The sequence below is a fragment of the Haemorhous mexicanus genome, chromosome 1 (assembly GCF_027477595.1).
Source record: "Haemorhous mexicanus isolate bHaeMex1 chromosome 1, bHaeMex1.pri, whole genome shotgun sequence".
Taxonomy (NCBI): domain Eukaryota; kingdom Metazoa; phylum Chordata; class Aves; order Passeriformes; family Fringillidae; genus Haemorhous; species Haemorhous mexicanus.
This window is the reverse complement of record NC_082341.1, coordinates 4,598,270-4,612,813: the sequence shown is the minus strand read 5'-3', so window position 1 is coordinate 4,612,813 and position 14,544 is coordinate 4,598,270. Positions and strand designations below refer to the sequence as shown.

Sequence of the window (14,544 nt, the reverse complement as noted above, 5' to 3'; positions counted from 1 at the left end):
ATGCCTAAGTCTGGCTGAATTTTGTTTGGTTACAATTGTGAACACAGATTCTCACCTTCTCAGAGGAGAGGGGGGCAAAGTGACAGGTATAAACAAACAAACAAGCAAAAAAGAAGTGAAGTGCAAATTAAGAAAAAAACCTTTCCAGATTCATGATAGATACACAACATTGCACCCAAGCCTGGACTAGTCTGATTGATTTAATACTCCCAAGGTACATTTAATCTGGTCAGGGATGTACACTTCTAAATTCTCAAGATTCAGCTTGCTGGCTGAGCCTGTCAGAAGATAAGAAAGGGATGAAAATGTCTCAGCTGTTAAGCTTTGGGTTTCTCTCTAGAGAATCCATCCTGCTGAGGTGAGATAAAACATCTGGATAATTTCCAAACTTCCATCCTGTCTGAAGCAGGATTGGAATTAATGTGTGTGCAGTTTCAGAAATGTTTTTTTTCTGATCAGTGGTAAACACGTGGGTGGTTTTGGGCACCAGGCAGGAGTTCTCCTGCTCCTCCATGTGAGCAGGCAGCCTTCCCCCAAAGGAGGTCCAAGTTTCCTTGTCTTTGTTTTTTAGACATCTCTCTGGCAACTCCTCAGGAATCAGGGGGAAGGTCATCAGCAGATCCTAAAGAATTTCAGCTCACAAAATATCCCAGTTGTACTGCCCGCTCTGGCTGGTGGATTCCCATCCCTTTATTCCCAGGAAGGCCCTGGAAGAGTGAAAATAAGGCTGGGAATCCACTGGTTGAGCTGCATGTCTCCCCTGGAAGGAGTTGCCAGCACTTCCTTTGCAGTCTGTGCAGGTGAAGCCAGTAGGGAGCAGGGTGTGAATCTCCTCATCCTGAAGGATACATCTCACATATGGGAGATGAATCACTCCCACATCTTCACACATCAACAACCTGAAAAAAAATCACCTTTTTTTTTTTATTTAGAGGCACAGTCTCCTCTTATTTAATGAACCTCTTCTGCTGTCCCAGTAGTTACAAGGGAGCTCCAGGAGAGGAAACTTGATGAAATTAATCATTTTTGTTTAAAGACTCGGGGTAATTGCTAAACCTTGATTCAACCCATGGAAATGCAGGGAGTTAGTCGAAGTACCATCATTAAGCAAGTAATTTTAAAGTTTCCTGTATAGCCACTGGAAAGAGAGGCTCTTTGGAGGTTAATTCAGATCTCCTGAGGGCTGATTTGCCTCCAGGAAGGGTCTGTCTTGCTCTTAAAGCAATTACATTTTCAGTTTGCATCCTGCCTCAGTCTAGATGGACTAGGGTATTACAGCCTATTAAAGGGTGATCTTTTCTGTCTCAGAGAGTTTTTCTTCATTTAGTCACAGGAAGGAAGGGTGATCAGGGGCTGCAGTGGGGGCTGCAGGGCATGTTCTCACATTATTTTTGCCTTTCCTCACGGGACTCTGTGTCCACATCCAAGTTTGAGACACTGGAGTAAAACCTATTGCAATGCAAGCAGAAATGATGCAAAGCTTCTGTCATTGCTCACTTCATTTCAACCTGAATATTCATTCTGATGCATCAGAAAGGTGTTTCTGCTGGCAGGCCAAGGGTCATTCAGGACTCATGGCTTGTGATGCATGCATGGGAGGTAAAACAGTATTTTGGGTTGAGATTCTCTTTCTAATTTGAACCTCTGGTAGCCAAAGCAGAAGGAACCCACTTTTATACTGAGCATCTGATGTGTCCTGGAGTTTGGCTTTGGTGCCAGTGCTATTGTCCTGTTTTCATCACAGCCTTTAATGGCAACTAATGAATAAACTTCTCCACACACCGCTTAAAATGCCAGTTTTCTAGGAGAATGTCTTGTCATTTTCCCTGTCATGTCTTAAAGAAAAGAACATTTGTAATTCACAACATCCCTGCTGTCTCCACCAGCTGCTTTCCTCCTTTATATTCCTTTGCAGTTGCTAAGCATCATGCTCAGCTTAGCTTGAGGGATCTGCCAGAGCCACAGAACAGGATCATAGACATGGAAGGCAGTGAGGAAAAGGCACTTCTGGAACTCTCAAACCTATTTTGGAGGTGTTTGTAGTACTGAGCATGTCACAGGTTGTCCCATCCTTGAGAGGACCACGTAGCTTCTACCCAGCAGGTTCTGAAGTCAGGACAAGTTGAACTCTTTTTTTCTGTCACTTCAGTTTGTGAAATGCTAGGCTTCATGATAATGTTCTTTGGTTTTATATGTGCTCCTTAAACAGATGGTGAAAGATTTGCAGGGGATGAAAGTCCCTCCTTATCATCTTGGGACACTTCCAAAGCCACTGTGGCCATTGCTGAGATCACTGGCAGGGCTAGGTTGAGATTCTTGTGATTACTGGTTAAACTAAGACAGGCATTTTCATCATAAAAGCCAGGAAAATAGCTCTGTCACAGGGGATCAAAGATGGAAAGCAATTTAATTCCTCTGGTTTGACAAGTTAAAGAATTCTGCTAGGAACAAACAACAAAATTAATTTTGGGATTTGCCGCAGGAAAAAAAAAAGTTTATTCTGATGAAAAATTGAACCTGGGAGTATTTAAAATAAACTAGAAAAACTTGTTATTGGAAAAGCTTAGTCCTTGATGGAGACATTAACATGTCTATCTCAAGCTCCCCATCTTTCATGGTCAGTCAAGTCTTTGGCTGTGGTGCTCTGTCACAGATAGTATCTACTGGAAAAGTTCAAACCCCAGAGGAAGATGGAGAATTTGAATTACAGTTCCTTGTGAGAAGATTACATCTGATTTGGAATTGGTGGGGATTTTATTACGTGGCAGGTTTTGGATGAGAATGGAAAATTTCCATGGAGAGGTGGATTTTTTCATACCTAAACATGTACATGTGGGGGTTTTAAGTTGTTTTTGATGCCATCTTTGCAAACAATGCTACTGTGAGTCTTGACAGCCTCTCGAGGTCTGAGCCACTAAGGTCAAAGGAAGGGTTCTTTTCACTTAACTTCCTGGATTTTTGGCTATACTATCTATCATTATTTAATAGAGTTAATTATTTCCCTTTATTCCCCCTGAGATGAAGAATTACATTTCTTTTGACCCTTGATTTGTGCTTGGATTATTTTGAGCTGTCCTGACTGAAGCACACCAAGTGATGGAACTCAAGGCTGGTGCTCTCGAGCACACTGACAATGTATAAATATTAATAACTGTAATTTTTATAACTATTGGCCTTGTCAGTGAGAACCATTGTCATTGACCACGTGCTCCTCACTGGCTGGCCAGTAACTCTTTGCAATTATTTTGTGTTCTGCGTTGTGTAGCCCTGGTGCAGATTACGGCTGGCCTATGCCAGAAGGAAAGAAGGTTTTCACTCCTTCTCCCCTCTACGTTTACAGCACTGTGACAAGTCCAAAACAGAGGCTCTGGAGGATGATGAGATAGAGGAATTTTACAAGATACTGACAGAGAGGAAGGAAATAGACAGCATCTTCCAAATGTACTCGGACCCAGAAGGGTTCATGTCCTGCCAGAACCTGGTGAGGTTTCTCTATGAGGTGCAGCAGGAAGAAGATGCTGTTGTTGCTGCCCCTGCCTTAATTCAGAGATATGAGCCCAATGAAAGAGGTAGGTCTAAAACCCTGGCTGGTTTGCTTCAAAATCTTGCTTTTTTGATGAACTCTGAATTGCATTTGCTGTTGCTTTTTTCCTGCAGGCGTGTGCATTATTTTCTCCCCACAGCTGTTCTAAAACACCACTCTCCTAGGGGAGCATTGACAGCTCTAGGAGAGGAGGGCAGAGGAGAGGCTGGGAAATCTCTCTCTTCAATTTTATTTTGGGTGCACTGAACAGCAGGAGAGGGATTGATACAGGTTTGACTAGAGGATGATGAAAATCCTGAGGATAAGACTCAGATGGGTTATTCAGGTGCCAAGACCTCATGTGGCTTTTCAAGGCTGAGAATGTAGCAATGTTTGTGTTCTCCAGAAGCTGGAGTGGAGGCAGATGTCCTTGATGGTGGGCACCTGTAAAGCCATCTGCAGATGAGATCTCTGAGTAGAGGCCAGGGAGGTGACAGCTGTTTAGGAGGCAGACTCTGAACTGTCTGTCTGCTCAGATTGTGGGTGAGTCATCAGTCTGGAGCACCTTGGAGAGTGGGTTCCAAGAGCCAACTCAGAATCTTGGGCTGGTTTCCCACTATCCTGCTACTCCTTCAGGAGAGGGACAAGGCTTTGCAAATGTCAGGCTTTAGGATTAGGCTGAGATCTAGTTCAGTCCCTCAAAATGGGGAGTAATTTTGTATTTCCTCTTTGCAAATCATGTATTTCATTGGATAATCTAGACAGGATTTATCTGGCTGTGTTTAGACATGTGACATCTTCTCTGGGCTGGTGCAAAGAAACCTTGAAATGCTCAAACAGAGATTTTCATGCTGTAAATCTCTAGAGACAGATGAGGTAAGGTCTGTCTTTGACACTTTTAAGATGTTATCAAGGACAAGTAAAGTGTAATGAAAAGCCACATAAGTGTCATAAAAAGCTGTGCTTGGGAAGGGCTTTAAAAGCATTTTCAGGCAGCTGATGGTGTCATCCTTGTCTGGAGAACATCCATGTCTTTGCTTTTACTGAATTCCTGGGGAGCATGTTTTGCCTCTGGGATCTCCTGGAGAGCAGAGGCACTGTGGTGAAGGTGGCAGCACGACCTGGTGGCATCTCCTTTTCACTGTGGGGTTTTGTCTGTTTACCTGACAGCCAAGAGGGGCAATGCCATGACCAAGGATGGTTTCCTGATGTACCTGCTGTCAGATGAGGGGAACATATTCAACCCCTCCCACCGAAAAGTTTACCAGGACATGACCCAACCTCTCAGCCACTACTTGGTGTCCTCCTCACACAACACCTATCTCATGGAAGACCAGATCACAGGGCCAAGCAGCACAGAGGCCTATATCAGGTAAAGAGGGTGTGAGTTTGGGTGTGTTTGGGAGGTTAACCTCTTTCTTTCAGAAGACATGAGTGTCTGTGCTGATGGATGCAAGGGTCAAGAAGCAATCTCCCACCAGACCAGGTAATATGGGCTGGCCCATGTTTCCAGGGTGAGCTGTTTCCAAACCAGCTCCTTGTCACAGCTCTTTGACCTGAGTCTCATCTGGTGTCCACCTGAGTGTAGGATGTATAATTACTACATTTGGAAGCAGTATGAAATATCTGCAGTCACATGGAGGCTGGATTACAGCCCTCTGGCCTGGTGTTTTCAAAGCATGATGCTGAGGGGGTGTTGCATTCCCCAAAATATGGCACGAGAGAGTGCAAGGAGCTTACAAGATGGAAAGATTCCTGGGACAGGGCTGCAGGTCTGGGAGAAGCCAAAATGAAGCATGATGTCATGGTGCTTATGCTCTGTGCTGCCTTCTGGGAGAGGCCCATGGCAGGGACTGTCCCACAACCATGCTGGGGTTTATTTTGGAGAGTCCTCGTTGGAGCAATCAAAAAAAACAAGAGATGGGATATGAGCAGAGAGTGATCAGCAGAGCTTACACCTGGTGCCTTTTTAGCATCTCAGATATTCCCACAGCACCCCTGCACTTTAGGTGTTGTTTAGAGCTTTAGGTGTTACCTGTGTCTGCCTTTAACAGCGACTGATGTCTCATGGCCAGATGGGTGCAGTGACCTTTAGTGATTTGCACACCCAGAATACATTACTGCTTGTTTTTATCAGGTGAGACAGTGTTTCCTCATGAGCCAGTCAATGGCTGCAGTTCTGCCTTTGTTTATGACTTATGTCACTCTCAGGAGCAACAACTGACTGGAGTCACAAGGTCAGAAGTGTTGAGAGTGAAATCTGGCACAGGTTACTTCTCAGTAGCTCTTTGAATTCATCTTACACAGTCTTAAAATTATAGATGTATGTTTGGGTTGTACCAAAAAAAACCAAATAAAATCCCATTATTCTGGAAGAGGTTTCCCAGAGATGCTGTGGATGCTCCATCCCTGGAAGTGTTCAAGGCCAGGTTGGACAGGGCTCTGAGTGACCTGGTCTGGTGGAAGCTGTCCCTTCCCATGGCAGGGGATTGGAACTGGATGATCTCTAAGGTCCCTTCCAACCCAAACCATCCTGTGATTCTATTGCAATGAGTTAAAGGCATTGTGTAATCTGAAATGTTTAGGGAATTACTGTAGAAGACACGAGATCACCTCTAGATAGATGGGGGGGAAATCTACATTTGAAAACAAATTGAAATGGAAGTATGGATATGTAGAGGCAGGAATTTCATGTGGAAATTCAGTCTGTAGACTCAGTTTAGGACACTGGCCCTCAGCAGTCTTCTTACCTGTGGTGGAGTTTCCACAGCTCCCTCCCTCCCTCCCAGCTCTGAGGATTCATCCCTCGTGTCACATCAGATCTAGATGAAGAAATCACATCATCTAAACTTTGTGACCTGTCTTCTAAGGCTGACTGCCATTCTTCCACTGCAGCCTCTCTTGATTTTCTCTTCTCTTCACCATCTTTGGGGAGAGGCTTGGGGCACAGTAATCAGTGTCCTTTCTCATCTGGCACTCACTATGTCTTATTCTTTGGATAATTCTACCTTGGACTTTCACTTCCTTATTTCTCAGATCCTTCTGTGCTTTCCTTGCTCAACCTTGAGCTTTCCTTGCTGACACTGATTCCACCTGATCCCATCCTTTATCAACTTTCCTGTTTTTTCCAAGCTCCTTTCTTCTCCCTTGCTCCTGAACTTCCTTCCAGTCTTCCCAGGCAGCACCTGTGCCTGCTGTACCCTCACCTGGAGATGGAGCAGAAGGTGTAGAACCCAACCAGTCCCTTCTTTGTTTCCAGAGCCCTGACCAAAGGCTGTCGCTGCGTGGAGCTGGATTGCTGGGATGGCCCCAACTCAGAGCCCGTCATTTATCACGGCTACACTCTCACCTCCAAGATCCTCTTCAGTGATGTCATTAAGGCCATCAAGAACTATGCATTCCAAGTAAGGATGAGGGACTTTTTCTCCTGTTGCACAACCCAGGACTGGCAGTAGAGCTCTTCCCTCCCAGCAGAGAGCAGAAGCAATGACAGGTTCACCTCATGAGCACAAGATGTGTCCTTCTGTCTGGGCATCCATGCTCTGCTTGCTCCAGAGCTCCATCCCTGGGGGTTGCTGCACGGGAAAGCATCATCTGAGGATGAGTGTTCACCTGTGCCAGCACAGCTGCATCCTGGACCATCCTGTGTATTTTCACTGCAATGAAAGTGATGCTCATAATCTTGAGCGTACCTGGTGGGAAATGCCAGCAAGCCCGTGATTTGTGTGGCTTTGATGTCTCAGGGTCTGTTTCTTGTTTAGAGGAACCCATGTGCATGGTTTGGATGTGAAGGACTGCTTTTATTCTGCTTTAAAAGGGATGAACAGGGCTGGAGTCTTGTATGGCAGCAGGCTTCAGAAAATCTTAGGTCTGTCCAGACTCACTGGACTCTGCTGTTTTCCTTCAGTGCACTTGGGAGCTGGTGCCAAGTTTTGTTTGGGGCCTTAAAGGAGTGACAGTGACAATAATGACAATGCCTTCAGCACACAAAATGACCTAGGGGCCACAGGGAACCAGATCAGGCTTATGCAGGAATGGAGGAAGGATTGGTATCACTTAAGGGTTTGAGCAAACCCTGTGATTTCAAAGCCCCCTTCCCAGTTCTTCTTCTAGGGAGGTGCTCTGGCCCACAGTGCAGGTGGAGAATGAGGCACAGGGAATGCCCCAGAAAGTCTGTGAGAGACAATCCTGACCCATCCTGGTGCCTTCTCCATTGGACCATCATCTCTGGAAGGCATCAGCACAGATCTGAGTAACTACTGCACGGTTTCATTTTTAACAAATTCCATTTTTAACAAATCCTTGCTTTAGGAGAGTATCAGACCCTCCTGTTGACACACTCACTCCCAGAGAGAGCAGCACTGGGGTTCATCCCAATTTCTGTAGACTGGTGAAAGCACAGAGTTCACTGATGGTGTGTGTTGCTGTCTTGTTCCAGACCTCACCATACCCTGTCATCATCTCCCTGGAGAACCACTGCAGCGTGGAGCAGCAGAAGGTCATGGCCCAGCACATGACCACCATCCTGCAGGACATGCTCTTGGTGGCCCCAGTCGATGGAAACAAATCCCACTTCCCCTCCCCAGAGGTAAGCAAGGCCACTCCAGCACTTTCTGAGGGTTGGACAAGAGGGAAGTTTTTCTTTTGCTGAGTGCAAAGCTCAAAACTCAAGGGGAAAACCACTGCAAGGAGCCTGAAGGTGTATTAGACACAGTGTCCTGCCATTGAGAGTGTCCTGGGGGAGCCACTGGGAATGGCCTGGCTTGGTGGGCATGGAGATCTCTTCCTTTCTCCATGGAGGAAAAGGGAAGCAGGAGGCTGCCTAGAGATACCCCTTTTATTCCCAGGAATCAGGGCAGCTGACAGGCTGGGAGCTGAGCCCTGGCCTGGCAAGAGGAAAGAGATACACAGCACTCAACAGTGGTTCACCAGCATGAATCATTAGAAATCATTAGCTGACAGGAAAAAAATTGGAAGTGGAATCTTGATATGGAAAATATGTCTCCAAAACAGGAGCCAAAAGGAAACATTAATCTATTTCCACCCATGTGGTCATGTGGTTCTTTCTTTCTCTCTTTCTCTCTTTCTCTCTTTCTCTCTTTCTCTCTTTCTCTCTTTCTTTCTTTCTCTCTTTCTTTCTTTCTCTCTCTCTTTCTTTCTTTCTCTCTTTCTTTCCCTTCCTTCCGCCCCTTCCTTCCGCCCCTTCCTTCCGCCCCTTCCTTCCCTCCCTCCCTTTCTTTTTCTTTCTTTTTCTTTCTTTTTCTTTCTTTTTCTTTCTTTTTCTTTCTTTTTCTTTCTTTTTCTTTCTTTTTCTTTCTTTTTCTTTCTTTTTCTTTCTTTTTCTTTCTTTTTCTTTCTTTTTCTTTCTTTTTCTTTCTTTCTTTTTCTTTCCACTTTGCAGAAACAGACTCCCATAGGGTTAGCTGTAGTTTTCTTTAAATTGCATTTCTTTGCTCATTCTCCAAAACTTGGATGAACATGCCTAGTCAGAGCTGGAAGGAGTTTGTGGGTAAGATAAAGCTGGCAGTCAGCAGGGGAGAAAGGAGAGGAAAACAATCCACCCAGGATATCTTCTATATTAGTTCTCCTTCTTCCTTTATCTCCTTTCTCTTTCTGACTTTCCCCTTTAGTTTAGGAGTGTCATGCCTCGTTTGATACAATGCCTGGCACAGAGGGAAGCTGCTCTGGGCTGGTCCCTAAGCACCAGGGCAATAAATTAGGATGAACTGAAATTTTTACTGCTGCTGCTTCAGCAGGACCTTGGCTCTGGCACAGACAAGGTGCCTCCACTGGGAGAAGTGACTCTCCCAGGGTGAGGACACTCCCAGCACAGAGATCAATCTTTGCAGGCTCTCACTGAGTTGGAAAAATATGTCTTCAGTGTCCCCTCCTGACTTGTTATTTATCCTGGTGCAGGATCAGGAAAAGTGCTGATGGCTTTTCAGCTGATGGCAATGATAGGATGAAAGAAAGGAGAAACACCAAGCAAAGCAGTGTGTGATTTGTGAGTGGAAGGGGATGACCCCAACTTCCCAAAGATGTTTTTTCCATGCCTGTGCTCATCTAACCTGACTTTGATTGCCAAGAAGACACTTGGCCACAGCTGAACACAATGCCCTGATCCACCCTAGGGAATGAATTTGGGCTGATCTGCTCCAGTGCAGGGATTGATCCATTTAGTTTGAACAGAAAAATTGCCAATGTTGCAACACCTATCCTTTTCCTTCTGGTACTTTTCCTCTGCCTTCCTGCTGTGTGAAGTAGGACAGTGCAAAGGGCTGAAATGCTGATTTTTTGGGGGGTGTAAAACACATTGAAACTGAAACATGAGGGGAAAACAAACAAACAAACAAACCAGGAACCTCTTGGCTTTTCCCTCCCTTGTTGACAGGAGGAAACCAGGGACAACAAGTTTTTTTTTATATGAGGAAAAGGGTGGGAGCTGCCACTGAGCAAAGGGCTGGAAGCTGTAAACACAAACAGTGGAAGGATTGCTGCCGATTGTGTCAGCAGGGCAAGGTTAGTAATTAAAGGAAGATTGACACGGTTTGGATTGGTGCTAACGATTCACACCACAGCCCGGGGCAGGAATCTGATTTATTCAGCTCCATTCAGGGGCAGTGTTGGGCTGCACGGATTATCTAAATACCTCCCCCAAGCTGCTGTCTTTGGGTCCCAATAGTGAATTATGTGAAAAACAACAAACAGGCTCCAGGCAGGGCCAGGGCTGTAGGGAGCTGATTCAGTCTCTGCTGCTGGTGGGTTCTTGCCCTTCTGTCCCATCCCTGGTCTTCACAGGGGTCTGCCAGGGCTCCTTGCCCCTGTCCTACATCCCAGCTAGAAATGCTGCCAAATCACAGTCCTAGAATGAGACTAAAACTGCTCCCAGTGTTGGAAGTATTCAGTGTATCCAGTGTGTCTGAAACCCCTGGAGTTCTTTGTTCCTGGAATTCCTTGTTATGAGGACAGTGGCTTTGGGCATTACCCACACATTTTGTGTCAATGTGGCTTCAGGTCCATCTGCACATCTCTGTTTCTCCACCCTTAGCCCAGCTTATCTGAAGTGCATCTTCTTGCCTGAAGTTCTTGAGCTGAGTTTCCTTCAATCCTCCAAAACCTCCTTCAGTAATGTGTTTCTTCCCCTTTTCTGGAGATTCTCTTCATCCTCTGGTGCCACTCACTGAAGCTGAAACACTTCAGTTTGCAGCTGAAGGACATGCACAGATGGAGATGTGACACCAATCAGTGCATCTGATCTGCACATCTCCTCAGGAATGTGAACATGTTATTCCTCAGAGCTTCCAGAAGTCTGCAGAGGTGGATATCCTTGTTGGGAAAATTAATCCACAGACACCAGAGGTTTATGTCCAAAAAGGAGACAGAGGAGTCCTTTAACTTTATTCAGATAAAGGGAGAGGCCATGGGGCATTCCCCTGGGATCTCTTGAATTTTTGGAGGATGCAGCCTCCTTTTTATCCCAATTTCCCAGCCACATTTCCCTTCTCTCTTTCCCCCTTGGCTGAGGTACTTGAGAGGTTCAGACTTCCCAGAGCACCTGATACCAGAGATTCCCCTCTAATGTATAACCCTCCCTTTTCATTTTTTATTCTTATGGAATTCAGGGTTTTTCTTCCCCATTGTTTCTTTCATCTCTCAATGTCTAATTTCATCTATCAGCAAACCTAAAGTTTATTTGTAAAGGCAATTATCTTTTTGCATTCATCAATCAGTGGAACCCTTCCCATTGTTTCTTTTATGTCCCAGTGCTAGTTTTATCTCCCAGCAGACCCACAGCTTGTTTGGAAAGACAAATCCACTGTTCCTCTCATCCTCATCCTGAGAGAGGGATGTCAGGAGGCAGTGCTGACCCTGTGTATCCATGTACCTGAGCACTTCACTTAGGGCTCCTTTGGAGAAACAGTCAGAGGAGCTGGAGGTGTGGTCCACCTCCTTCTCAGTGTTTATCCAAACAGAGGAGGAATCACACCCTGGGAGTGTTTGGTTTTCTCTGTTGACTCTAAAGGAGGTGTTGAAGCCACAGAAAGTTTGAGGTGGATCTCTTTACAAATCTTCCATTCCCACTGAGATGAAAACTGGAGCTCAGACCTTGCTGTGGCTCTCAGGTTGCTCCTAGGGGCCGGAAGCTTTCAGGTAGGATAAACCTCTGTACACAGATCTTTTAAAATCCTCTGCTCATTGCAGCTCTGCTGCTTCTGATCAAGTCAGTGCTTTCCTTTAAGATGGTTTCCATATCCCAATGTCAGAACCATTTCACCTGCAGAGCTGAGGTTGTTCAGTGTGCAGTGGAAAAGGTAGGAGAGCAGATGAGCTCCACTTCAGGTGGACTAAGGAATGCCATTTATAGGGTGTGTGAAGAAGGGCAAGAGCTGCATCTGCTTCAGGAGCCACTCCACTGTGTCTTCTCAGTGGAGTCCAGTGTCCTTGTAGCCTTTCCTGAGGTTGTTCTCCACCTTGGGCTTCCCACAGACAGCTGGAATGGCTTTATGGTCTACTTGGAGAACATTTATTGGGTATTTCAGCTATTGCTTCCTCCTAAGACAAGGGATCTGCTCAGCAGAGCTGAACTGATGAGCTGAGTGTGTTTTGCCTCAGGCTAGAAATACTTAATATCACATGAAGGGGAACCAGGAGAGATGGAGCAAGGGCACGTGTGTGCTTGTGACTGTCTATATCAGCTTGTTTAAAACCTCAGTAAAGAAGATAAAGTCTCAGATTTAGGACTTTGCTTCCTCTGCAGGGGGGTTTCACTGCAGTGCTACTACAGGATAGCACCTTTTGCAGGAAATGGGGATGAAAATGCCTCTCTTTGGGTGACTCTCACCCTTTTTTCTGACAAAAAAGCAAATGGATCTTCTCTGAGTTAGGTGGCACATGGCTTGCTCTCCCACTGTCCTGTGCCCATGGGGAGCATTTGCCCCATATCCAAGGTTTCCCACAGAACCAGAGGCTAGATAGGATAACAGCAGCACTGAGAACCTGCTGCTGCAGCCCTGGAATGGGTTGTGGTGAGGAGACACAGTGGGGGCTGTGCTGCTGTGCCTTCCCTCGTGATGTTCTTCAGCCATGTAGGGTTGGTCTGTGCCAGGAATTGCACCTCCCACTTGCTGTGCAGGCTGAATGGGAGTGATGCCTTGAGAAGGCTGACCTAAAACAGAGGCTACCCAGAGCTAGAGAGGAAATTAGGTATTTATTAAAAGGCCTCAGTGGATCCACCTTGGGCAGCACAAGAGCCCAGCCCAAAGGGAACCAAAATGGTCACAAAATGGATGACTGGTCACAGGGTCTCACACTTTTATAGGTTCTGCTCCATTTGCATATTGGGGTTAATTGTCCAATTACAGCTTCAGATAATGAAGTCCCATCCTTCTTGTTTTCTCTCTTCTGTTTATGTTGTTCATGCTCTTGGGCCTGAGATTTGGATCATTTGTCCTTGGTGCCCAGCTAGAGAAGGAATTGTTTTGTCTCCCTACTCTGTGAAGAGAGCTTATCAACACTTAATATGAAGCTCAGAATTACACACCTAGGCAACACAGAATCTGAAAAATATGAAAGCCAAAACTTAAGGCATTATTTCCCCCCTTTAGAGGCTTGACAAGACTTAAAAAGCTTAATTACCTGCTGGTAATTAAGAATCAAGCAGGCTGACCCAAATACCTTATCCTTAGTTCTCCACTACTGAGCTGTGAGGGGAGACAGTAACATTTCTTGTGGGGCATTAGAAAGCAGAGGCAGATAATACATTAAATACCAGGATGGTATCTGCAGCCTGCAGGGGACAAGAGGGGCTGCTCTCAGCCTCTCCTGATGCCTTGTGCAGGCTGAGCTAGAACAGAGGCTGGACAGAGCTAAAGAATAAAGCAGGGATTTATTAAAACCCTCCATGGATGCACCTTGGGCAGCACCAGAGCCCAGCCAGGGCTGCACCCAAGATGACCCAAAATGGCCCCAAAATGCACGAGCGCTCCCGGGGTCTCTCCCTGGGATCAGCTCTGCTCCATTTGCACCTTGCAGTTCATTGTCCCAGCCCAGCTTTAGCCCAGGCACTCCCACCCTGCTTGTTTTTCTCTCTCCAGCCCACGAGGTTTGTGCTCCTGGGCTGAGATTTGGATCATTTGTCCTTGGTGCCCAGCTGGAGCAGGAACTGTTTTGTCTCCCTGCTCTGTGCACAGAGCTCACCATGGCCTGAGGTGAAGCTCAGAACTCCACACTAAAGCAGCACAGAACCTGAAAAATATAAAAGCTAAAACCTGAGGCATCACTCCTTACTGTCCCCAGTGCAATCCTTCCAGGCTTGTCCATCCCAAGTGCTGAGCAGAGCCTAAAAGCTCACCCAGAACTGGATTTTGTGGTGGAAGAACAGAGTAGAGCTGGGTGTTGAGGCAGGAGGGTGGGAAGGGACATGAGAGCAGCAGGCTGAAGTCAGGCTCTGAAGCTGAGCCAACTCATCTCCCAGCCATGGATGAGAAGAAGCAGAGCACAGCCCTGCCTGGGAGGATGGGGTGGGGATGAGGAGGAGGATATTGCTGTGCTCTGAGTGCTCCTTGGAGTGCAGCTTTTGGGTGACAGGGAAAGTGCCCCACTGTAAACAGCTCATTTGTGGCAGCTGAATCAAAATGCTCTCAGCTGCTGCCTCAGGTGCCAGTGTTGGATTTCTGCTCAAACCCAGCTTCATCCACAGCTTTGCCAGGTGGTGAGGAGTCAGGCTGATCTCTGTAAAAATGTGATGCAATTTGCTTGAACCCACAAAGGGTGCCAAGGGGGAATGGTGTCCTTTGAAAACGCCTGTGTTGTTTCATGAAAGATTCTTGGTTTTTCACAGTCCTGTCATTTGAATGGGGTGGGATTTTGTTGCTTTTGCTGTTGCAGAAAAGGTAAATATAGGGTGTTGCTGAGGAAAGGGGAACGTGTTACACAGACTGAGGGGCTGTACAGGCTAATTCCAAGATTGCATTTTTGTGGAATAACTTGTACCCTCCAAAGCCAGGAGTACCAAACACATC

At 46.1% G+C, this 14,544-nt stretch overlaps 1 protein-coding gene across 3 annotated transcripts in view; it reads left to right on the top strand.

Moving 5' to 3' along the window:
- Positions 1–14,544, top strand: part of PLCD1 (phospholipase C delta 1) — a 54,205-nt gene that overhangs the window by 29,752 nt on the left and 9,909 nt on the right. For 2 of the 3 annotated variants that reach the window (XM_059838815.1, XM_059838807.1), the window contains exons 5-8: positions 3,266–3,569; positions 4,694–4,895; positions 6,783–6,927; positions 7,962–8,111. In XM_059838815.1, coding sequence (XP_059694798.1) covers positions 3,266–3,569; positions 4,694–4,895; positions 6,783–6,927; positions 7,962–8,111 — 801 coding nt within the window. The remainder of the gene's footprint in view (positions 1–3,265; positions 3,570–4,693; positions 4,896–6,782; positions 6,928–7,961; positions 8,112–14,544) is intronic. The other variant, XM_059838820.1, reaches the window with a different exon arrangement.